Raw genomic sequence first — 25,506 nt, 5'->3', positions numbered from 1 at the left:
TTAACTCCTAAATCCTATGTTGGTTTAAGAAAGGTATTATACTACTACTATGACTATAAAGAGGGCCAAGCAATAGTGATGAGCGTATTTTTTGTGGATTGTTGTCAAGACAAAATTGTTGCAAAGACAAAAAAAGTCTCTAAAGAAAAAACGTGCATCGACTTTATTGCATTTGGACAAAAAAAGTCACTGAGAAGTGACAAAAAAGTTGCTGAGACAAAAAAAAATCGCCACAGGAAAAACACACGTTGACTTTAAAGAGATACTGACATCAGAAAATAAACTTTTTTTATATCTATCATAACATTATCTTTGAATGCTATTTATAATCTTGCCATAAAAGTATTTGCCTGATGCTTTTACATTACCTTTCTTACCCCCATGTTCCTCTATGAGGGAGCTGCCATATTTGTGCAGAGTCCGTTAGAAACTCAGGTTGAGAAGGGACAGTCAGGTTGACAAAACAGCCAGGTTTAGGAACTTCTAGTAACAATTACCTATAAAAGCAGAACAATCAGAAAAAAATGGGCAACATGACTTTTAGGGGGCACATTTACTTAGCTTGTGTGAAGGATTAGAAGGAAAAAAACTTCGAATTTCGACGTTTTTTTGGCTACTTCGACCATCGAATCAAAGTCACCCAGTGGGGAAAGGGTTAACCCCACGCCTGATGAGACTTGTCTCAGTATAGATAAATAGATAAAGCAAACTGGAAATGTAACATTAGGGGGCACATGTACTTAGCTCGAGTGAAATTCTAAGGTTTTTTTTAGGCTACTTCGAGCATCGAATTGGCAACTTCGACCTTCGACTACGACTTTGAATCGAACGATTCGAACTAAAAATCGTTCGACTATTCGACCATTCAATAGTCGAAGTACTATCTCTTTAAAAAAAACTTTAACCACCTACTTCGCCACCTAAAACCTACCGAGCACCAATTTTAGCCTATGGGGAAGGTCCCCATAGGCTTTCCTAGCAATTTGTGATCGAAATTGTTCGATCGATGAATTAAAATCCTTCGAATCATTCGATTAGAAGGATTTAATCGTTCGAACGAATTGCGGTAAATCCTTCGACTTCGATATTCAAAGTCGCAGGATTTAACCTCAATGTTCGAATATCGAGGGTTGATTAGCCCTCGATATTCGACCCATAGTAAATGTGCCCCTTAATGTAGATTAATATTTTGAAAAGAAATTTTTTTTGTGTCAGTATCACTTTAATGCATTTGGAGTGAGAAAAAATTGTCTGACGTGAAAAATTTGTCGTGGGTAAAAAATTTTTGGACGCCCATTGTTTCGTACATTTTTCCGCGAAATGGGACAGATTCGCTCATCACTACCAAGCAATATATTTGGCTTATGAATTTAACTATGATTAATCAATGCCTTTATAGCAACCAATCAGATACCTGCTTTTAATGTAAAGGCACTAAAGCCATAAAAGCAGATTATTTATTGGTAGTAATGTGTTATTGCTTGGGCTGCTCTGCATTCCTACTGATGAAAGCTACACGGGTATTTGTGAGTCCCGATACCCTTGCAGAACCACCTGTTCCCATTTAGTGCCTCTATGTTACTGAACCTCCTGCTGATACATCTTGCCCTCAGGTTATATGACACTCTGATGTCTGATTCCATCTGCTTTGTATTATAGCCTGAGTCATTGTGTCACTCCTGACATGTTACTATTTACTGTATTATGCACAGATGCAGTCTTTGAGGCACAAAAAGTCATAAAATGCTACCTGCTGATTGGTTGCTTTCAGTGACTTGACCTGCACCAGTCTTTGCACCTTTTCATTACATGACCTCCATAGGTCCTTCAGGCCAGACAAAGTAAGCAAACAACCCCCATATGTAATAAAAGGCACTAGGTTTACCCAGGAGCAATAACCCATATCAACCTTTTAAACAGGTGACCTGTAAATGCTGATTGGTTCCAATGGGTTACTGCTTCTGGGCAAAATTAGTTCATTTTATTAGACAGGCCAGTAGAGTGTAAAGGGTGCAGAATAATAAAATGACGTACATACAGTAGATGAAGACTAAGGCTAGGATTAGCAAGCCAACCTCTTTCAAAACAGATACATGTAAGTTCTGAAAGATATTTAGCTGTTAATACAGGTTATGTGTATACCAGTGAGTCTTTCTTTCTGACCTATAGCTGCCCTGTAGCTCATAGAACTGCTGTCCATGAAAATGCCCTGATATGGAATGCTTCAGTTATGTGCCCACTGGTACAAAAGAAGAATGGCAATAAACAGTCATTATTAAATAAAATAAATCAATAAACATGCAGTCATTATTCTGTCTGCATCTAGCATTTGCCTATTTCCCTGCAGGTACTAACCCATATACTGTACACAGCATATGCGGTTCCATTTACAGGACATTACGTAAATACACAACATAGCAAGACAACTCTCAATGGGTTCTTCCTACATACGGGTAAATATTCTATGGTGCATATGATGGCAACACTGAGACAGTGCTCTGTAAGATCCCACTGTCAGGCAGTTTTGTGTAACTGCATACTGTTATATATCTGCTGGTCTCAGATATAAATGTGTAAGCATAATAATGGCCTAGTATGGGAACGTGAAACTAGTTAATATTCAGTGAGACTGCTTGGTAATTGCCTAATTACAGGCTAATATGAAAAATGTGGTCTGTACACTCAGCCTATGCAATATTGACTCGCTCACTGATTATGAGATGGAAATCAGGGTTCAATCCCAGTAGCAGAATCTTGTAAAAACTTTATAACATAGGCCAAAAAGTATTCCATAAAATAATTTTTTATGTTATGCTAAAATGCACAAATAAATGTTTTAAGTGAGAAGCTGTGCATGTTTCTAATTCAAATGTAGTATTTGGAAGTGGACCTGTGCACAGTTCTTAGTATAAAGATAGCTCGTACCCCAAAACTTTAAAATTAAATTTTTACGTTATGCTCCCCATGTGGCTGCTGCCCTGTCATTCAGCCATTAAAATGCTGAAGAACTGAGCTACAGTATACAGACATTACTACAGTAGCACAATGTGATCCAGGCATAGGGATTTTGCTGAAGCAGAATAATCAGGGTACTTAATGTAATGGTGTTTGCTGCGGAAAACATTAAATACAACAGCCTATTGACCTTAGCTAACCTTCATTACGTTACTTAGGGAAAACTTACAGGCTGCTATAAATGGATTTTCACAGCACCTCTTGTATTAAATTGAGTGCCTCTCTAACTGAGGTCATACACTATTCGCTCCCAATGTTATTTTAGAAAGCGGTGACATTAACTGTGAAAGCAATACAAGACTAAAGGAGTTAAATGAGATAAAAGGGTTAGTAAAACCACTATAACTATGGCAGCCAATAGCCCTCCCTTATTTTTTTTTAAAAAAGAAATGGAATCCTGTTTAAGGAAGAGGACTTTATTCCAAACCGCTGCAGATGGGATTGGTTATAAAGACACCGTAGCCAGATGCAAAGTCTCTAATTTAGTCCAAGGCATATAATTAGCAGGCAGAAAGTCTGAAATGAAAGGAGTAAGCATGAGCCATCACTAGCAACAAAACTAAGATCTACCTCACACTGCACTAGAGGCTGGCGTCTGTTAAACCTTAAGTGCGGGCACATCCGTCGATCGTGAACTACAGCTCTCAGTAATGACTGCAGTCCATAAACAGCAAGACGTTGCTAGCTCAAGATCCTTAGCGTACTCTATCACCGTCTGTTTAAAAATGATTATAAGAATTTCACTTTGCAATTCAAGAAACAGTAACAGGTTCTACAGTCACCCCTTCTCCTTTTAAACATTCTCCTTTAACAATGCCAGCTTGCCTTCAGCTTCCAACTCATGTACTGAACCAATTTAGACCTAACCCCTGCAATTTGTAGGCTGAAACATAATTACAAGCTAAAAGAAAGAAAGGAGAATTTATACGGCCCTCCATCTCAAAGCACCGACTACAGACATTGCTGAATTCCATAATGAGAGGTTTAAGCATAGCCTATAAATAGCAATGCATTTAAGAGTCCAGTAAGTGACTAGCATAAGGCATCGAGTGTCTATGACATCACTTAGAGGTCATTAAGGATAGCTCTATTGCAAAGCCAAATGTACTGTACAGTCAAGGAAGCAAACACCTATACAAATGCCCTGACCCTAACAACAGGGTTAGACCTCTCCACTGTCTGCACAGTGACAGCATATCATTAAAGAGAACTGTTTTCCCAAGGATGTCTAAATAAAAGGATCTGATCCTAATGACTGGACCTTTTTATCCTTGAGATTAATATACAGTAAAACCTCAATTTTATGTACACTGATTTTAAGTTTTCCCGCATTTGACATTTTTTATTTGTGGTCCCACCTATTTATAATGCATTTCAATGGGTGCATTTCCTTGATTTTAAGTAAGGTTTTAAGAACACAGATCAATGGAGGGCACTCCAAATGCAGTAACAAAGAACAAAAATCTTTAGCCTTTATAAGATATATTTGAGGCGCAAATAACCCAGGGGTACCCCCTACAATTAGTGACCCAAAACCATATACAGCATATATTGGGTATGCACATCCAAAGAAATATACAAACAAAGGTGGTATAGAAAACATCTCTTTTATTTAGATTATAGCAATAAATTATACATCAGATAAACTGATATCCTATACAGAACAGTTTATACACAGCAATATTGACAAATATAAACATACCACCTAATTGTAAGTTCAAGGCAAAAAAGAGACAAACCACAGGGGACGGATACACTTGCAAATGTAAAAAAATTAAAATGCCCCAACGTTTCGGCACTATAGCCTTTGTCAAGGCAGAATTCCCCTTGACAAAGGCTATAGTGCCGAACGTTAGGGCATTCTCATCACTTTGGACTGATGAGACAAAAATTTAGTTATTTGGTCATAACAAAAAACGCTTTGCATGGTGGAAAAAACACACCGCATTCCAAGAAAAACACCTGCTACCTACTATTAAATTTGGTGGAAGTTCCATCATGCTGTAAGGCTGTGCGGCCAGTTCAGGGACTGGAGCCCTTGTTAAAGTCGAGGGTCAGATGAATTCAACCCAATATCAACAAATTCTTCAGGATAATGTTCAAGCATCAGTCACAAAGTTGAATTTACGCAGGGGATGGATATTCCAACAAGACAATGACCCTAAACACACTTCAAAATCTAAAAAGGCATTTATGCAGAGGGAGAAGTACAATATTCTGTAATGCCTGTCATAGTCCCCCCCTGGCTTGAATATCATCGAAAATCTATGGGATGATTGGAAGCAGGCTGTCAATGCTCGGCAGCCATCACATTTAACTGAACTGGAGAGATTTTGTATGGACAAATGGTCAAAAATGCCACCATCCAGAATCCAGACACTCATCAAAGGCTATAGGAGGCATCTAGAGGCTGTAACATTTGCAAAAGGAGGCTCAACTAAGTATTAATGTAATATCTCTGTTGGGGTGCCCTAATTTATGCACCTGTCTAATTTTGTTATGATGCATATTGCATATTTTCTGTTAATCCAATAAACTTTATGTCACTGCTGAAATACTACTGTTTCCATAAGGCATGTTATATATTAAAAGGAAGTTGCTACTTTGAAAGCTCAGCCAATGATAAACAAAACTCCAAAGAATTAAGAGGGGTTCCCAAACGTTTTCATATGACTGTATGTGCCTTACTACACATCAAATGAAATCGATAATAATTAACAAAACAAGGCCATATATAATACAGCCGGCTTTGCATGATTTATGTGTGGTTCTACTTAATAACTTTTGTTCTAAATTCTTTATCTCTTGTTTTTGCCCATAACTGCGGGAAATCTACTCGACTATCCTGAGTCTTGGAAATGAAAAGAATTGTCACAATTAGTCCTTAGACAAGCGACTTCGATGCCAACTCATACACAATAAAGTTTATCCTAACCAAATGGTAAATGCTAGCATACATTAGATACTGTAGAAGTATCTCTGTCATTTGGAATCCATCCCCAGTTAAATCTGTTTCTGCTTTCACACTGATCAGCTATGGGGTCTGGCAACTTTAATAGCCAGAGGTCTCTCTCAGTATTGAATCAGCTGGTTGACAGATATACTATTTCTTTCCTTCCATAGAGTAACTGAATCCTCCCTGTAATGACAATGCCGAGCAATCCATCACTTGGAAGGAACCTATGGTTTGTGATGCCCCTGCCAGGACACTGTGGTTACTGTTATAGAAGGAATGCACACTCTTGCGTATCAAATGTTAAGTCAATAAGTAGTGCTATTACCAGCTACCACAGCACATCCATTCTCTTTCTCTTTCCTGAGCAAGTGTCACTTCCTATATAAAATCATTTGTCTGTATGTATATTTCTATACAACACAAGAGCTATGAATATCCTGTAAATTATATCCTTACAAACAGTTCTTAGTGATGTCATCGGTTATAATCTGAGCTTAGTGATGTCACTGTTGCAAAATATGAGGATATTAGAAGTAATCTCAGCAGTGGCGTAACTACGGGGAGAGCAGGGGGTACAACTGGGCCAGGGTCCGCACCCCCGCTGGGCCCCCCGGCAGATCGCGTGCGCTGCACCCGGCTGGAGACGGCTGCAGCCGCAAAGAAAATGTGCACGGATGGGGGGCGGACGAGGGTGGGGGGGGCGGCTGCACAACCTGCACCAGGGCCCGCCCCACCTAGTTCCGTTACTGAACCTCAGAGTTCTATGACCTGTATAAAAATGGCCTTCAGCCTTGTGTTTTTATACGGTCATTGAATTCCTCGGTAACTTGTAATATCCTTATATTTTACAACAGGGGGTACTTTATTCACTATAGTATGTCTATGTTTCTTGTGATGCCAAGATACTTTTCGGGTGTTCATTTTATTAGGTAGATCAAGAACAGAACATTTACCAATGCAAACATTTGCTGTAGAAAAGTTTTGAAAGAAATCCACACTCTGTGGCAAGGATACATTTTTTAGGGGGGAATGTAATATTGGTTGCTAGCTCAAAACTCATTGGCAATTCATTCACAATGAAAGTGAACAATTTTACCTTTGCAAACACTCCACTTCTGTGGAAAAGCTGTTACAATTTATAACATCAGTGCTTAGCCCCTCCTTCCCATGCAGAAAGAGAACTCTTAAACATAGAAAATGGCATTTATTCATACTTTTTGAAGAAACAGGTTACTGTGATAGGTATATTAGTGGTTTATGTGTTATGTAGGCCTCTTTATCAAATTTTGGTTTGGAAGCTGGAGTTCCCCTTTAAATAATTGTTAAAAATGTCTCTTCTTTAAGGCCAGGCATGGGTATCAGCTAAAGCACTTACTCATGAATCTGTCAGCAACCTTAGTTATGTGTTCATGCCATGAAGCAAAAACACAAATGTGGAACATAGGGACGCTAATGTACATTAACCGTTTTCTAAACAAACAAAAACAATATGGGCTGTGTGGTGTGATATAAATAAGATTTAGTAGCTAGATCTACAGTGAGACCCAGTTTTTCAGCCAAGAGAAGCACATGATTCACTAAGTTCAAAGACAGCTATTTGTCTCAGTTGACAGAAATTATGATTTCCTAGACTTGTAGTCCAGTAGTGATTTCCCATCAGCATTAGTAAACTCATTTGATGTCTGTTACTCAGAAGTGTGCAAGACAGGAGCGTCTAAAAAGTAGATTGTGATTTACCAATTCGATTTCAGATAGTGATCAGTAGATAAATTGTTTCAAACTATAAATTCGTATCTGAAAGTGAAATCGCACAAATGCTTTGAGTTGACTGGCATAGAAGTGATAATGGCAGATTTAGGTGATTTTCACCATATGCGCTTTGCTATAAAAAAACGCAAACTCTCCTTGAATGCACTTCTGGCACAAGCTACCACCTTATTCCTATTGGAAAGAATGGCTTAGTGAGAGAGCCAGATGAGAAACGAAACATACTCCACAAAATACAGAAACAAAAAAAACCGTTGCTATTATAGCAAAAGACAAAATCTTTCAAGGTCATAAAAAAAAAGCAACAAAAACAAAAAAAGCAAGCTAGAGAAGAAGCCAGCGTGTCAAAGGGCTTGTCTAATTACTAAAAAACAATGGTTATTATGGTTAATATTGATGGAATTCACTCATGCATGTATGCCTAGGGAGGTTAGTTCAGTAATAGGCAGACCATTATTTCTTTTATTTATGAGCTCATTGACTTTGATGAGCATTCCGCTCTCATGGTCACAGTCTTTTCCCCTTCATGCAGTAAGGCCCAGGTGTGGACTATGATAAACGTGTGAGGCCTTGGTAATAAATAAGTTGAAAGTTCAGATGATGTATAACTGTAAATCACCAACCTCTCCCTAAAAGCCTAAACAGTATCCCATACAAGGATAAAACATCTTTGCCATATATTCAAACATTGATTAACGATGCAGCAGCGAAAGATATGAAACCGTAATTTGCATATTCAAATCATGTGCTGCTTGCTTTTGGTTTATTTGATTACAGGATACAAAAGACTCATGTCTTATGCCAACCTGAAGCCAACACCTGTTTTTAACTCTGAGACTTGCATGTCAAATTAAAGCTGCTTAAAATTTTCTATTTAGGGTTCCCTTTTAGGCTTTTTATGGTAATGTCTAATGATATTAAAACACACTTGATCCTCATCATCAATATAAACTATTTTAAGGTATTTAGAAACAGGCTAATTTATTTTTCAATATTTTTGCCTTTCAACCTGTTTTGTTTGCTGACCCAAAATGCATTATGCAACCTTTTTAAAACCAAGGCCACAATGTAATGCATTATAAAACTGCTGTTTCAAACCTTTGGTAATCGCTTTTAAAATTTTCTCCAATTGCACACTGCGTCAAGTGTCAAGTCAGACCCGATGGAAACTCATCCGAGTCGGCCATGTAGTCCTACCCTTAACTGTAGATTGTGGTGAATAATGTACCCCTTGCTAAAATTTATAAAGATATTAAAAGTCACCATGGAGTTGTGTGATCTGTATAAAAATGAGTGATTTATAATATCTTTATAAATTACAGTAGGGGATACATTATCAACTATATAAACATTGTTAGTGATGTCACCTTTATCATGATCTAGTATTTGTATAGTGATGATATGTTCCAAATCACTTTGCTAAAGCTGGCCATAGACTCAAAGATTTTACCTCAATATCGATCGTACGACCTCATCTCCCGACCTGTCACTAACCACTCAAACCAAATAAAGCAGTAAAAGAACAGATTAGCCGATGTTCTCACCATACAGCAATCGTACGAAAGTTTATGTCCAACCAAGCTCCAGATGAAAATCGTCCGATCGGCAATACATGCAGAGATATGATCGGCAGCCGACAGAAATTTTCTAACCTGTCCGATCGACTGAACGATAGGTCAGCATGGCAAGATAAATGTCGGGACACTCCACACACTATCCGAAAATCGTACGAATAGAGTATTTGTACGATCGAATCTGTGCGTTTATGGCCAGCTTAAGGTTATACATTGTTATTCATGATTCACATCAGTCTCTGTCCCAGTGATATCACTTGTCACATGACTCACTAACACTTGCATATTATAAGAAATAATGTCCCCCTATTGTAAAATATATTATATTGTAAATGAAATCAGTGGGCTTGTGCATTTTTGCCTTTATATGGTTACGGATCAATGCAGTGTAATATCCTAATGAACTTTTTTCCTATATAAGATTCTGTGAAGAATGGAAACTTTAATATACGTATATGTCAAAGTTACAGTATATTCTTTCATGTAATGGTTTGCAGTTTTACAGCATTTGTCTTGCTTTTGTGACTCTTTTTATTCCAGAAAACAGCTGAGAGGCAAGTAATATATCAACACAGCATAGAGGCAAATCATTCACAGTATGAATGGCCTTATTTGCAGTAATAAATACCTTCTACCTCTTTGGCCACTCTTTCCATTTCCAACTAAATTATGAGGAACATCAGATTGTTTTCATTCTATTTAGCTTCCAAATACCTTTTGCCACGTGGGAAGAAAAGTGCTAATTTAGTAGCTATGAACCAGCCAGATTGCTTTACTTATGTTCAACTGAGAAAGACGAGCCAAGAACTGCTGTTTTGGCGGGTGCAGAGGAATCACCTTTGGGATGATCGCCGAGAAGTGAAAACACACACAGATGATTTGCATGCTTCCTTTTGCTCAGACATTCTGATTCACTTCCACCTACATTTTATGCTAATGGACCTCAGTTCATCAGAGTTTATCTGGTAGGAAAATCCTTCTTTACTAATGAATGTTCTAATTAAATTCCTTAGATTACAGCAAACGGAATTGCATACCTCCCAACATTTTGGAAATAGAAAGAAGTACTAAAAGATTTGCCATGATGAGTGCTGCAAAATGATTTTCGCCACGCCCATTTTTGTGGCCACATTCCCTAATTACTATGTCCATTTTACAAAATTTGGCAGGTTATGAAATTTGAACACATTTCTGTGGTTTTTATGTGCTATTACAATTTTGCTAATGAAGGTGAATTGCCCTTTAAGCTGTGAGTCTAAAGGCCCCCATACACGGCCGATAAAAGCTGACGACAGACCGGCAGATTATTGGCCCGTGTGTGGGGCCATCCAACGGGCTTTCCCGATCGATATCTGGCTGATAGTTGGCCAGATCTCGATTTGGCAAGTTAAAAAATTCCGACCTCCTGTATCGGATGCATTATGATCCAATCGTTGGTCCCTAGGGACCACGGTCAGATCAGCGCTATATCGCCCACCTCAATGTGGGCATATCGGGGGGAGATCCACTCATTTGACGACATCGTTATCTTAAAGGTGGCCATAGATGTAGAAATCTGCTCGTTTGGCGATGTCGCCCCCATATTATGATGCATCTGATACGGGCGGTCGGATTGCGAGACCACATAAACGCACAGATGCGATCCAATGGGATTTTTTAACCTGCCCGATCGAGATCAAAATAAGAACTGTCCCGCAAAAAAATGGGACAGTTGGGAGGTATGGAATTGTTGTATATAACATTTTTGCTTGATTACATAAATCTATTTTTGCTCCATTACCTAAATGTGAAAATGAGATGGAGAATCCGTCATGTCTATGTATTAATTCACCTATTACTTATATTCTGCCTCTTTGGTTACAATCTAGCCCTTTGTGCTTTACAAGATCTTGTCTCCTAAGCAGCTGTCATATTGATATGTGCTTGGGACATGTACAGAAGCAGCTCAGTCAAGCATAGAATGAAAATACATATTTTTGTGGCTGCCTCACAAAAGCACATTACATACAATATGCTGAGATGTGCTTATGGCTCAGAACAGTTGGCAGTGCACAAAAATAATATTAATGTAACATAAAATCACATCAACATAACAGATAAATAATACAGTCAGAAAAGCATTCACTAATAATGGATGTACCTCAGCAAGCTCTTTTACCCCATTCAGCACTACAACTGCCAGTTTGGTTGGAAGCAATCACTTTGTGCCTCAATTTTTCAGTCCATACAACCCGAGATAAAAGGCCTAACCCTTCATAAAAGGCGCCTAAAATCTTCTTTCAACCTAACCTACAATGACATTTTAGTTTAGCCAGTTTAAGGGTTTTATTGGTTACACCACTGTAGACCACAGCAGAGTAGTTAAGATATGAAATCCAAGCAAGTAGAGATGAGCCAAATACATGGCAGTTATAAAACCTATAATTTTATGGAAACTGGATATTGTGAGAAATTGAAACGTGTAAAGAATTTATATAAAACAAAGGACAACCTGGGGGATCTCTAGACATACAGTAGATACAATATTATTTTCACTTGTATCAGTGCTATTACAATTGTATAAACAGTTTTGAAACAAACATCTACAGCAAATTGCAGCTTCTCTTTTTTTATAATTATTTCCTTCTGTGTCCTTCAGACCCACAGCCTACAAGATTTCTATAACTGGTTAATTTGGATTAGTCAGCTGGCCACAGACATGACAGTCTATATGCAGCTTTACCGGTGTGCCCAAGGGAATGTATTCTTACAATACCTTCCTGTAATACACCGGTTTAAATCTTGTCCCTCCATTTTATGCATGCCCAACACAACCAGTCAAACAGGTTTTGCTCTTTCTTTTACAATTCACGAAACATTGAAATTCAATCAGGCAAGAATTTTGTTAAGAGTATACACAACAAAGCCATCAAAGAGAACAGCATCCACCTATTTTCCCTAAGAAAATGTAGCTCTGTTTGATGTTACCTTACCTAACCTCAACTGTTTCAAAGGGGGCAGTAAAAGTATAATACATGCTCTCATGAAATAAAATATCATAATGTAACAATTAGAGGCATACGTGAAAAAGTTGTAGCCACAGGATCATTGTTTTCATACTCATGACCTAGTTAGGGGAATGTAGACCGTTTTGCTAATAGACAACAATTCAATCAGATCAAGGACAAGTTTGATTGATTTTCTCCAGATTGATAAAACAAGAGCAAATTTATTACATATCGGAGTGTTTTATTTAGATATCCAAATTTTACCTATGTTTAATATAAAATCTTGGATCTAAAACTAGGTGCAGGCCAGAAATGTGCAAAAGGGGAACATTTTAATTATCAGCTGCACAATGGAAACTGAACCTTGTGTTTTCTATACACACCTAACACGTCTCTTAAAATCATCCATCATTCCAACACTCAAAGGTCACGTTACTACCACAAAAACACATACTTTTTTTCCCCTGAAGATCAAACCACCTTCATTCAAGTCAAGGCATGCATAACTGTGTTCTATGAATGACCTAATGGTCATGTTTCCTTTATATTGGGGTTGGTCTAATATATCCCAGTGTTATCCCTTATGGTAGCATTGCTATTCTAATCATGATGTCTGTATATTTCTGAAACAACCCAAAGAGGGCATATGTTTGTAAATGGAATGTAAAACCCCATGATGAAACAGCACATAAATGAAATTGCTCCATTTACAACGAATTTCTTTCAGTTATAGCAAGTGCCACTTCTCAAAAGTGCACTACAGCAGTTACTTTATGTTTCTGGAAACCAGAAGTATGGGTAGCACTAAATAGCACATTATCAGCCAATTTGCGGCTCTTATATTTGTTTTTAAACTGCCTTTCCTATTTTCACACACATGCAGTATACAGTATAACACAATGTCCTTAAGATAAAGAAAGGCTTTTTTTACCACTCAATAAAATTGATTGTGGAGAAATATAAATATTCCAAAACCAAGGCATATGTTTTAAAAAGATCAGCTTGTTCTCATAACAATTAACAAGATAATAATTATTTTTAAATTTATTTGCCATTGAATGCAGTATCTGTCTGGCTGTATGGCTCCTGAAACCATGTAGAAGCCTGATTAACAGACCTGGAGGAAAAATATCTTTTGCTTGAAGAGTCAGAACCAGAGAAGAGAAAGGAATAAACAAATACTGCTGTTGCTTGCAATTACATTTACAATAACATTGAGACCACTGAATATCTGTAATGTTATGCATATTGGAATGTTGCTCAGAATTACATTTTCATCCGGTGGCATCTCATTTAAATGAATGGTGTGCATGAAAGAGGGTACAGCCTTCATTTGACTCAGTGGCCACCATTAAAGGAAAACTATACCCCTCAAACAATGTAGGCCTCTATAAAAATATATTGCATAAAACAGCTCATATGTAAAACCCTGCTTCATGTAAATGAACCATTTTTATAATGATATACTTTTTTAATAGTATGTGCCATTGGGTAATCATAAATATAAAAAATAAGGGCCACCCCTGGGATTGTAATATTCACGGTGCACACAAACAAACCAAACCAACCACACATGTTAGGTCACATGAGCCAATTAAAAGACAGAGTTCTGTCTTTTGCTTCCACACTTCTTCCTGTTACAGTTAGAGTTGAAGTATTTCTGGTCAGGTGATCTCTGAGGCAGAACACAGACCATCATGAAGTGGTGGTTCAAGGCAAGAGATGTAAAAAGGGCAATATTTACTTAAATATATATTCCAGTTTGATAAGATTCTTTAATATGCCACTTAATTTGATATAATCTGTTGCTTAAATATTTATTTTGGGGGTATAGTTTTCCTTAAAAAGGGCAAAAAGTAAGGGTACATGAAAAATGTATCCCAATGAATCTGACATACTCACACTGAGAAATATTTGAACTACTGTAAACTACAAAATAATTTGAGGTAGATCTGCCCTAGCCAGTAGCTTTATTTAGTTTAGATGATTTATAGTCAGATTTATTCTGCTTTTATAAATTTTAACAATCTTCCAGCACTAAATACACCTGTCTGTCTGTTCTCTGCATCCTCTGGCATTATGTAATCAGACATAAAAACATAGCACCAATGCTAGCTGCTGATATTAAATATCCATAAAGTGTATATGTGTTTTAAGTGGTTCATCTGTAAAAATTAGGGATGCACCGAATCCACTATTTTGGATTCAGCGGAAGCCACGACTCCTTCACGAAAGATTTGGGCGAATACCGAACCGAATCTGAATGCTAATTTGCCTATGCAAATTAGGGGTGGGAAGGGGGAAACATTTTTAACTTCCTTGTTTTGTGACAAGAAGTCACGTGATTTCTCTCCCCTCCCCTAATTTGCATATGCAAATTAGGATTCGGGTTCGGCCGGCCAGAAGGATTCGGCCGAATCCAAATCCTGCTGAAAAAGGCCGAATCCTGGCCAACCCCAAACAGAATCCTGGATTCGGTGAATCCCTAGTAGAAATAAGTCAAATCAACTGGACTTGCTGTGTTTTTTTTCCTTGAAGATGTTGACTAGTGAAACGTCTTCAAGGAAAAAAACACAGCAAGTCCAGTTGATTTGACTTATTTCTACAGATATACTATGACCTGCATGAATGAGAATCTTCACAAACATTGAAAAAAAAAAAGTGGTTAAGTTGGTAAATATGTAAGGGACATTGACATGTTTCTTGTTACTACATGTAATTGTTCATGTGTACTGGTTCGATTCCAGAAAATATAGGTAGGATGCTGGTACTCTGGTTTTATCCAACACTCCAAAAACATACAAGCAGCTTTACTAGCTCCTGATGAAACTGACCCCAGTGAGGGAATATGATAAGGACTAGTGGGAAGCAGACCAAACCAAATGCTGTGGAGCCTGACAAACTACTACATTTGCAAGTGGGAGATATGCCCATCTGCCCATCTGCCCATCTCTGATATTTATTGAGGGGATTGGGAGTGTTTTCTAAAATTGTGGGGAAACATTGGGGCAGATTAAGAAGGGGTGGGTTTGGGTTGGCAAGGGCATTCCTAATAGAGACCTTAGATTCCAAACTTCAACATGGCAGGGACTGAAGGGATAAACAAATCACTATAAACTACTGCATACAATTTGTTGGTGCTACATAAATAATGGATAGTAATGTCCATTGTTTTGTCAACTGCACTAGAATTGGGGCACTGTGTTTCTCCCAGTACATCATGAGCTCTAGTTGGTATAGGGATACAGGATCAAGTTGGGAAGGAGATCTACACTGGAAAGGCTGACTGGCACAATATTAGTGAGATTGAATAGTTTATCAGAAAAATAACCATGCCCTGTTTAAAAAAGACCACAATGAACATAAACACAACCATTTGTATTTATGGGCACGCATGCTTTTCAAATAACACTTACGTACAGTACAGTCACCTGCTTTAAGATGTCCAATAAAATCTTAAAATATGATTTTAAATGAAACCAAACATGTATCATTGCTACTGTATTCCCAGTCTGATATAGTAATTATGTCCTGATGTTGCCCTTCCTTTCTTTGTATGAAATATTGATCAGAATCAGAATGATTACGGCCTATCTTTTTTTTTGTACCACCAGACCCATAAATTAGTGTGGTTACATGCAAACACTAAAGATTTGTGCAACAATTTTCCACTTATGTCACATCTGTGCATCTTTCTGATTAAATGTGTAATATAATTTTATGATACAGCACCTTTAAATATGGACCCATAATAACAACACTGATAATCAGTCGTATCATCTTACACAGCCTTCTCTCCTAGATGGAATAACTGAATGAATATAAACCTTCAGATGTGGACACATTATTTCTTGAGTGTGGTTTGAATACAAAATATTCAGTTCACAAAACAACTTAATGTTGTGGCATATAAAGGGGTGGAAGGAAACTATCGATTATCATTGTCACTATTTCCTTAGTATATAATTATACAGTACACCAAATGATTTTTAAAGATAGCCTTCACGGTCCAATATTTTATTTTTAGTTCTCAAAAGTAAAGATCTTTTTGTTTTAAGGGGTACCAATAAAAACAGAAAATGTTCTCAAAGTAAACCGCTGCAACCAGCTCTGTATGTGTTGGAGGAGTTTATGAGGTTGTATATATAAGTACAGATACGTTTATGCAGCACAACCTCAGATGAACCTCTGGATGGTCTGTTCATAGTGTGTAAACACATATATAGATCTGGATATATTTATATAAAACCACCACCGTCCAAGAGCTTGTTATTATACAAGTTTTTTTCCTTCCCCTTGGTACTTTGCCTGTAACAGTGTCAATAAAAACAACAACATTCATTTGGCCAATGTCCCAGCAGCCTCTTAGTAGAGCACCTGCAGACGAAGGCAGATCTGCAAGGTACCTTACCTAACAAATGTTCTGTTTCTTGGAGACCTCAGATTCTGTGATATTTCACAGTCTGTAGCATTGAGAGATTAGCACCTGATGGGCCAACAGATACAATCAGCAATTGATGAAGCATTATAGACACGAATGACATCATTTCACTATTACAGTGCTAAATCTTAACCGATGGGTTGAGGTGTTTTCATTCTCACAAGCTTGGAGATAACCCTGCTAAAAATATGATGTAATATAATGAGAGGTGACTAAGTATGAGACAAGCTGTGAGCCCAAGAGTCCTCTGCTGTACTTGTATTCTGGTCAGTGATATAATAAAATATCCATAGCTTATTACGTTTCCAGGAGGTTTAACTCCATATTACTATTCAGTGCATTGTCAGTTACGACCATCTCATAGGATAGTATTCCTAACAGTGATATTGCTGGGAAAAACAGTTTTCTTTGTAGCAGATATATAACAAGAGTGACAGCGGATGAGATGGACTGCCTTATAGAGGGCCCTGTGGCACTGAGTGGATTTTTTTGTCGTGTTTCGCCTCTGAAATGACACCATTAGACTTGAATGGCGTTGCGCATAAAAAAAAGAGATGCGCGTAAAAAAAAAAATTGTCGTGCTTCAACAACATTTTGACGCCCATAGACTTTGATGCATTTTGCCGAATTTTTGCCAGCAGCGAATTTATGGCGAAGCAAAATGGGTCAAATTCGCCCATCCCTATGTGGCACCTTTAACCTTGTTCAATATCAGTATGCTTCAAAAACCCTAATATAAAAACTAGACCCTAAAAATGAATAAGGCTAAAATGCCATATTTTATATATTGAACTTATTGCACCAGCCTAAAGTTTCAGCTTTACAATAGCAGCAATGATCCAGGACTTGTCACAGGGGGTCACCATCTTGGAAAGTGTCTGTGACACTCACATGCTCAGTGGGCTCTGAGCAGCTGTTGTGAAGCTTAGGGGTCGTTGCAAATTATCAAGCAGAAAATGAGGTTAACCTGTAACATAAGCTGATGCTACAGGGCTGATTATTACATTCTGATGCTAGTTGCACTGGTTTCTGTGCTGCCATGTAGTAATTATCTGTATTAATTACTAATCAGCCTTATATTGTGACAGTTATATTCTATGTGTATTGTATATTGTGAGAGGGTCCCTAAGCTCAGTAAGTGACAGCAGCACAGAGAATGTGCAGTGAATCAGCAGAAAAGATGATGGGGAGCTACTGGGGCATCTTCAGAGGCACAGCTCTTCCCTGCTAAAGGGCTATGGTTGCCTTGGGCTGTTAAAGAGGTCCAATACATAATTGTCAACATGTCTAGTCTACTTCTTTAGTTAGTTTAAGTGTGTTCCATACACTATAGCCACACATAGAGCTTTCTCTGTTGGTGTTCTTCTGTTTAAAATGCTCACCAGAAAATAAAGTGCTTTCAAGTGTTTCACACGTAAGTCAATAGGAGCCAAAAGAGGCAATCAGAGGTGTTTCTCCGCCAATGGACAATCCATAATGAGTGACATTAGACTAAAAAGATTCTGCTCTGGGGCCCTATTACTCATAGTCACTCGAATAAAGTGAAAGAGAATCTGATCTATGCTTACTGTGTCAGGGAGAAGAGGGCTGAGGCCAATTACATTCTTCTGCTTGTTTGCTGCTAATTCACACTAATCACTTAACAAATTCACGCAGCCAAATATTTCCCATGCATTGCCAATTAATGTGTACATGAGAGTATGACCAGTGCTGTGTTTGTTAGGGCAGAATAATTGCAAAAGGGTATGTAATCTCCCAGGGAGTACACTGCATAAAGCATATCATTAGCGCTATATAAAGATTTGATGATGCCTGTGGAATTGTTGCTTTTTCTTTCTTTTTTCCGAAATAAAAACTGCCTGTAAATCGTTAAAGGGGAAGTACCGGTATATCTATTATTATAAATTGGGCTTTTTAAGTTATATGTCTTAATGTATTCAGTAAAGCATACTGGCATCAAATATTGCTCATAGTTATCTACATATATGCATGTTAATTGCTATAAATAAGTGCTGCCATACTGTATGTTCTGTTTATATGGCATTTTATGATTCATAAACGCTAATGAAGCAATGCCCTCCAAATTGTCATGAATTAAGCATCTCCAAGGCACATTCCCAATAATAAAACCTATATGTTGGTCCATACAAGCCCGTATCAGCAGGTTGCATATCCAAGATCAGCAAAGCCAGAAAAGATAAGAATTAGAACTCCAGCAGGTTAACTGCAAACCATTTATCCCAGGTAGTGGGGACAAAACACATCCAAGATCTTCTTCAGTCAAAAACAGTATAGGTTTGTGAATGAAATGCAATGCTCAATATACATATTTTTCTTGTTCTTATGTACTTTACTTCAGTTTAGGATTGAAACAGTTATCTGGTTGCTAAAGTATCACTTACCCTAGTAACCAAGAGCTGGATGATAAATAGGTCTGCAAAGAAAACTGATTTCTGCTCAATCATATGCATTGATAGCTGTGATTCCACTGGACACACAGCCATTATTACATCATCAGTACAAATGAAACAAGTGGCCCTTTCTTATCTAGGAGAACACATTCCATAACTTTTAAGATTTGGGTCCATCCTGTTTGGGTTTCTGGCTCTGAACTGCAGCCTTGTCATTTTATATTTAGTATCTGAATTTGTGTCAGACGCATTCCACAAAGTAATTGTCCTCCAGGGAAAAGTAGTAGTTGTGAAACGCAAACAAACCTTACGAAAACAAGGTAGTGACCCATGTTACCAACAGAGGTTATGAAAACATAAATGTAGTTAGTGTCTGAACTTTATTACCAGCAAATAAACATAATGCAAAACTCTAGCACACCAAGTGATAATTATCATACCAAATGACTTGTAATAAACCAGAGAATAAAAAAAAAAAATCACTTTAGTTGGCCAGTTTGTAGCACAACAAATCTCCTTTTGTCGTCTATTGATACAAGTAGCAAATTCCTAGGTAAGTCTATAGTGGTAGAAGATGAAAAAAACCTGAGAAATATACAAATCAGTTTCGATGTCACAGTGCTCTACAATACAAAAAAAACGTCCAGAGCACTAGTTTGCTAAAGCAGTCAACAAACACAGGAAAATCTTTTGTCTGAAAAGAAATAAACTTGTAACCGAAACTTGTTACTGAGGAAATGTATAGTAATCAGAACGAGAAGAGGCTGTTGGTCCCCTGTCACAGTAAAGAGATCCTCACAGCACTGATTTGCTGCTTCACGACTATGACAAATGGAAGTTAGACAGAACACTGGTTCACATACTGTATAAGGGTCTTCAACTAAACACAAAATAACTCTGACATGTTGTCTTTACCAAAGTGAACCAGCTGATATTTTTCCCCTATGGGCAAACAAGCTAAACAGCAGTGAGTTTATGGGTAACACCTGGGTTTTTTTTATACACAAAGAGGGTGTCACGGTCAGCACCCTAAATCCAGAACCAATGCTAAGCACCCTGTTCACGGCTCTTGCTTCTGCCTTTAACAGCCGCCTTTCACCTCGGGAGGAGCCCTCGGCTAATCGGATGCCGCCAGGTCTTAATAAGAGAGGTGCCAAGCTAAGGGTTCTGGACAAGCAAAGAGGAACAACGGTAAAGCAAAGTCTTTTGGGCAGAAAGTCTCAGTGCAAGGAATAAACAGAAGGCGTAGTCAATCAGGCTGAGTCGGGAGTACAAGCGGAATCAGACAGGCAAGGGTCAAACCAGGAGATCAATCAGAAGGGATGGGTAAATAGAAGAGTCGGTTTACCAGTATTATAGAAGTCAGGAACGTCAAAACAGGCAGGGGTCATAACAGGTATGAGATATCAGACAGAATACAGGCTCAGAAGCACCAGGAAATCACTAAAAAATTATCCTATAATGGGCAATCCCAAAAGACAAACTGTCTCTTTAAATACCTTTGAATTTCGCGCCATTGCCAGCACCTATAATTACAGAAGATGCGCGCACCCTTAGTGTACCGGTGCAGAGCAGCGGCATGGCGGGCGTCCCCGCCGCACCGCTAGATTACCAGGGCGGTAAGTTGTTATAGAGGGCAGGCACAGAATTAAATATTGGTTCTTTGTTGGCCTTGATGTAAATGAGGTGCAGTAGGATTGATTCATAGGCCCAGCTGCTCCTGCAATAGCCTAATAATTTGAATGTCATTTTACTACTGCACATAAGTCATATATTTGACTTCTTACTCCTCAACTAAACTTCTCCATGCAGTTGTATTGTTTGGTGCTCTTTTTAGTAGTGGTCTTTCAATGTATGGCTTAAGGTTTTATACTTTTTTATATTTTATAAATAAAGTATTTTTTACTGTCATATTAGTCTGATGTGCAAAATTGTTTATTTTCCATGCAGAAGGAACTTCTCCTGAACTTTGTTTATAGAGAGAGATTGAGACCATAAAACAATGTTACAATTGTTATTCCTCTGAACAAAGCAGAGTTCCCCAAGAAAATGTTTGTTCCTGGATACCATCTAAACATACCATATATGTTGAAGACTAATGAATAATTTCTAGATACAAAAAGATGACTTATGTTGCCATTATCTCCATTATTATTCGTATTCGTGTATAAAACAATGATCGTTGCAGTCTCTGTTTTTGAACAGAAAGCTAATTACCATTTTCCCAGCATGCCAGATGGTATACCATGCATGCCAGTGCTCAGCACAGGTCTATATTCTGTTTTCCATCACTTACAATACCAGTGAGCATTTGATGTTCAAGAGGTGGGATGCCTGACACATCTGTCCTGGGTCTTATTCAGAATACACAAAGATTCTTAATAGCTAAACACAAATTCTACTGAAAAGTTAATGTTTGTCATATAGTGTCTCGCAACAGTCACGCAGTCACAGGAATAGCAAAGTGAAGGACCCGAAGATTACTGAAGTGCCGGAAGATGGCACCCATGAACTCCGATGCCCTAAATCTGCACCAAGGGGTAAGTAAAGAGTTAGGGGCATTTAACAGGGGTAGCAGCTAGGCTGGGAGGGGGCAAGGATGGGGGTCTTTGTAGGGTAGAGGGGTTGGGGTTTTTTTCATTAAGGGTTACGTTCTCCTTGAAGTGAGTTTTAAAATAGGCCCTGGCATTTCAAGTACACAGAGGCCCAAACAAACCCCTACGAGCCCAATAAATACTGTCTATGGGATTTTACTGTAGCCCATGTAGCATTTGCCAGACTCTACAGATTGCCAGAACAGCAATGGCCGAAGTTACAGGCTGCCTAACATTTACCTAATAGGCCCTTATATACATAATAATAATACTGGTGCAGGCATGTTTCCTGCAGCAGTTTTTGGTTTGGTACAGCCTGTCACTTATAGGATCTGAACTGGTCACTTATTGAAATGCATGGACTGCACAGCATCAATCAGGGGTTATCATGCCACTGTAGTATGTAGAAAGCAGATTACAGAAAAGTTGATGACTATAGAAACAGGCTTAACATATCAAAATCCTCAGCTGTAACTCTCTGCTTAACCCCCTTTTCTGACCCTCGACAAATGTGGAAAAATATGGAGCCGAGAAAGCCAAATGCTGGCGCAAAATGAAAAGATTCTCCAGATCCGCCTCTGTACACAAACCCTCTCCACTCCCTTTGGTGCAAGTAAAATATTTCTCTGTCCTGAATGTTTTGCTGTCACACTTCATGAAGTGAGAGAGAATGAATGAAGTGGTCAGACTACACATGAGTAGAAGAATGCAGCCTAGTCAGGCACATTATTCCAACTGATAACTGGGAAGTAATAACAACAACAATCTGTACTGAATTCCTCAAGGACCCATAAGAATATAGTTAAACAATTAAAGCTTCAGATGGTGTAAATTCTTTCTGGCACTCTCACCCTGGTAGCAGGCATCATATCTACTGTAACAAAAACAATCCTGAATACATGCTAATCTTTTTTCTATATAGAGACTAGATAGATTATATCACAACAACTCACACCACATGAAGAAACGATTTTTACCCAAAAATGAAAGTTAATTAAAGCTGCATAATTGACATCTGCCCCCTAATTTCCTGGTAAGTTCTTTCATGGGAATGTACCTGTTTTAAAGTTTACAGACTTACAGTAATCCACAACTGAACAGAAGAGTTTTGAGTACCTACCAAAAATCAGTTTACTGTGTCTGCTCTCAGCATAAAGATATTTGAAAGAGGAGTTGATCATCGCCATTATGTTTGCATGTTACAGATGGTATATATGGCACCCTATTCCACTATTTAAATCTATTCTCATATGGGGCTAAGTGCCAGCAAATGTTGACTACTATGGAGCCGTCTTTAAGGGAGTATGAGCCACCTAGCACCAGGGTGGTTAGGGTAAGGCAAAAAGAGCTTTTGCCTTGTGAAGGCATATTGATAAAAATTTTAAGGCTATATTGGTTTGATATTTCCAGTATATAAATCTCCAACCTGAATACCTCCAAGTGCAGACTGAACCCCACAAAGTCCCTTAACCCATCACTAATATGGACAGCTCTAATTGGAATACTGTGTTTTACTGATTTTGGGTGCTGTCTGTTTAATCTACACACCAGGAGAATCTGACTCTGGCACGTTAACCTGGTAAATAAGGTTAACCTTAGCATGAAAGTTCAGGACTATCAGCAGATCGATCCATTTAATTTTATACCCCACTGCTCCAGCTCCATAAATATTTCCTTCATTAACCAGTCACCACATAATTGCTAATAATATTCCTTGTGGATGCCAGGAAATATATAACACTGCAAGTATCCAAAGGGTTACATAACAAGCATGGGGGGGGGGGGGTGCTCAGTGAATGGAAACATCCTGGGATATATAATTGGCATCATAGAATGATAAAGATTATATATATTTGGTGCTACTACTCAGCTGTCAGTTGTCAATATTCCTGTTCTAGAACATAAATCATTATTCCTGTTGTCAGGTGTATTTTCCATGTCAGCAGAATGTAAATGATGTGAATTATGCAAAAGAATGGCAAAATGAATAACACATATCTCGGCGTGTAACCCTTCAACAGTCAGTCTGGTGCTGCTTGCATGCATACCATAATAACAGCATTCAATGGGCACTGTCACAAAAGCCTCGACAGAACGACCCACGTCCTCCCAGCAATGCAGCCTCGCTGTTTGTAGTCTTCACAGTGTAGCTAGGATATGATACTACAAACAAGGGATTCCGTATATTATTACCTAGTATAGCTCTGACACTGGGGAGTCTGTAAATGCAGCACTAATGGCTTAACAAAACTCTGTGGCCGACAGGGACACTTGTATCTGTGTGTTACCTGAGAGCCGCCTAACAACACATACCTGTACATCCATCAAAAACTTAAATACCATTTATATGGAAACTTTCCAAGAACAGCAGAAATAAATGTTGCTTCACTTACATTTCAGGATATAATGACAACACAACACAACTGAGGTTAAAAGAAGATTTGTGACTTTCTATGTAAAATACCTGTTGGTTAGAATTTTCTATATAATACGATCAGGGCTGACACAAGTTAGGATTGTGACAAGAGGGTTTCGGAGCACTAGCACATAATAAAGGATGTATTATATGCAGGTAGGACCCTGTAAGGGAATATTCCACCACTTCACCATTAGCATTTATATCAGTTAGTGATCTAAACTGAGAATAATAGTTATGTTATGAGGAGAAGACATGGAATATAAACAGTTAAAACTGGTCTCCAATCTCTGGTGCCAGTCGTGCATTATTACCCCCGATAAGCAGCGTCAGTTGTGATATTAATTATATAACCTGTGGGCTGCCTTTGAGGAGGCATATAGTAAAGGAATCACCTTATTTTGTCTTTCTGCTAAACACAGCGATGCAGTGACCTGAGTTCCCCTTATCCCCAATCCTGTCAGCAGTCCCAAAGCATAGTGCTGTCTCCCTCCCTTCTACCCCTAAATCCCGCTGCACCAATGACAGGACAGGAGACTGCTTGTGCTGGTCAGTTAGTTTCACCCCCTCCACCCTCCTGCTGCTGCTGCTGCACTCACCAGAATGGAAGGAATCAGAGCAGAGCACCAGTGCTGAGGGGAACAGCAGGATTCTCAATGAAATTGTCCAAATATCCATCACCATGGCTGGGCTGGAGATGTGGCTGGAGGAGGGGAGTGACAGGTTTGGGTGCGGGATCCCCACTGGATGTAGCAGGTTGCTAATTTCCTCAGCTCCTAGCAGGCTCTGACTGGGCTTCAGGGGATGCCTTATATTCTCGGCTGTTGTTACGGATTGGACTGAGAGTGAGGGTGTAGGATAAGGGGAACCCTACAGACGTTTCTCAGCAACTGCAGTCAGTTCCAAATAACTAGAAGGGCTTGAAGGGACTGGGTTAGGGATCCTATTACCAGGATCATGTGACAGGATACATACTAGTGAGAGACAAATGTTTTTTTTTAACTGACTTATAGTAAGGAGCGATATCATAGACTGAACAGAGAGAAGGCAGCAGAGTCCTTCAGTACAAGGAGTCAGTGTGTGACAGGAAAGTGCGGGAAAGCGAATGAGCTGAAGTTGGTTTCTTATTCGACCTGTTTCTTATTCTTCATGCACTGAAGTTGGTTTATAATTCATTCAGTGAATAAGTATCTGAATGAAATGACCTTGGGCCACGGATTAAAAAGTATATATTTACAGACAGACTTGCCCTACACAAACTACAGCTTGTTTCGGCTTGGCCCAAAATAGTTTTGGGAATGAAAAGTGGCACCAAATTGACATTAGTTTCTCGTTCAGTCTGGTG

General features: G+C 38.6%; 1 protein-coding gene across 1 annotated transcript in view; it reads right to left on the bottom strand.

The window, feature by feature from the left end:
* Nucleotides 1-24,861, bottom strand: part of kremen1.S (kringle containing transmembrane protein 1 S homeolog) — a 90,796-nt gene extending 65,935 nt beyond the window's left edge. Inside the window, 1 exon segment of the mRNA NM_001088676.2 lies at nt 24,761-24,861. Within this exon segment, the coding sequence (NP_001082145.1) occupies nt 24,761-24,845 (85 nt within the window). The 5' untranslated portion in view covers nt 24,846-24,861.
* Between the last annotated feature and the right edge of the window lie 645 nt (nt 24,862-25,506).

The sequence above is a fragment of the Xenopus laevis genome, chromosome 1S (assembly GCF_017654675.1).
Source record: "Xenopus laevis strain J_2021 chromosome 1S, Xenopus_laevis_v10.1, whole genome shotgun sequence".
Lineage (NCBI taxonomy): Eukaryota > Metazoa > Chordata > Amphibia > Anura > Pipidae > Xenopus > Xenopus laevis.
This window is presented reverse-complemented; position numbering and strand designations above follow the sequence as displayed.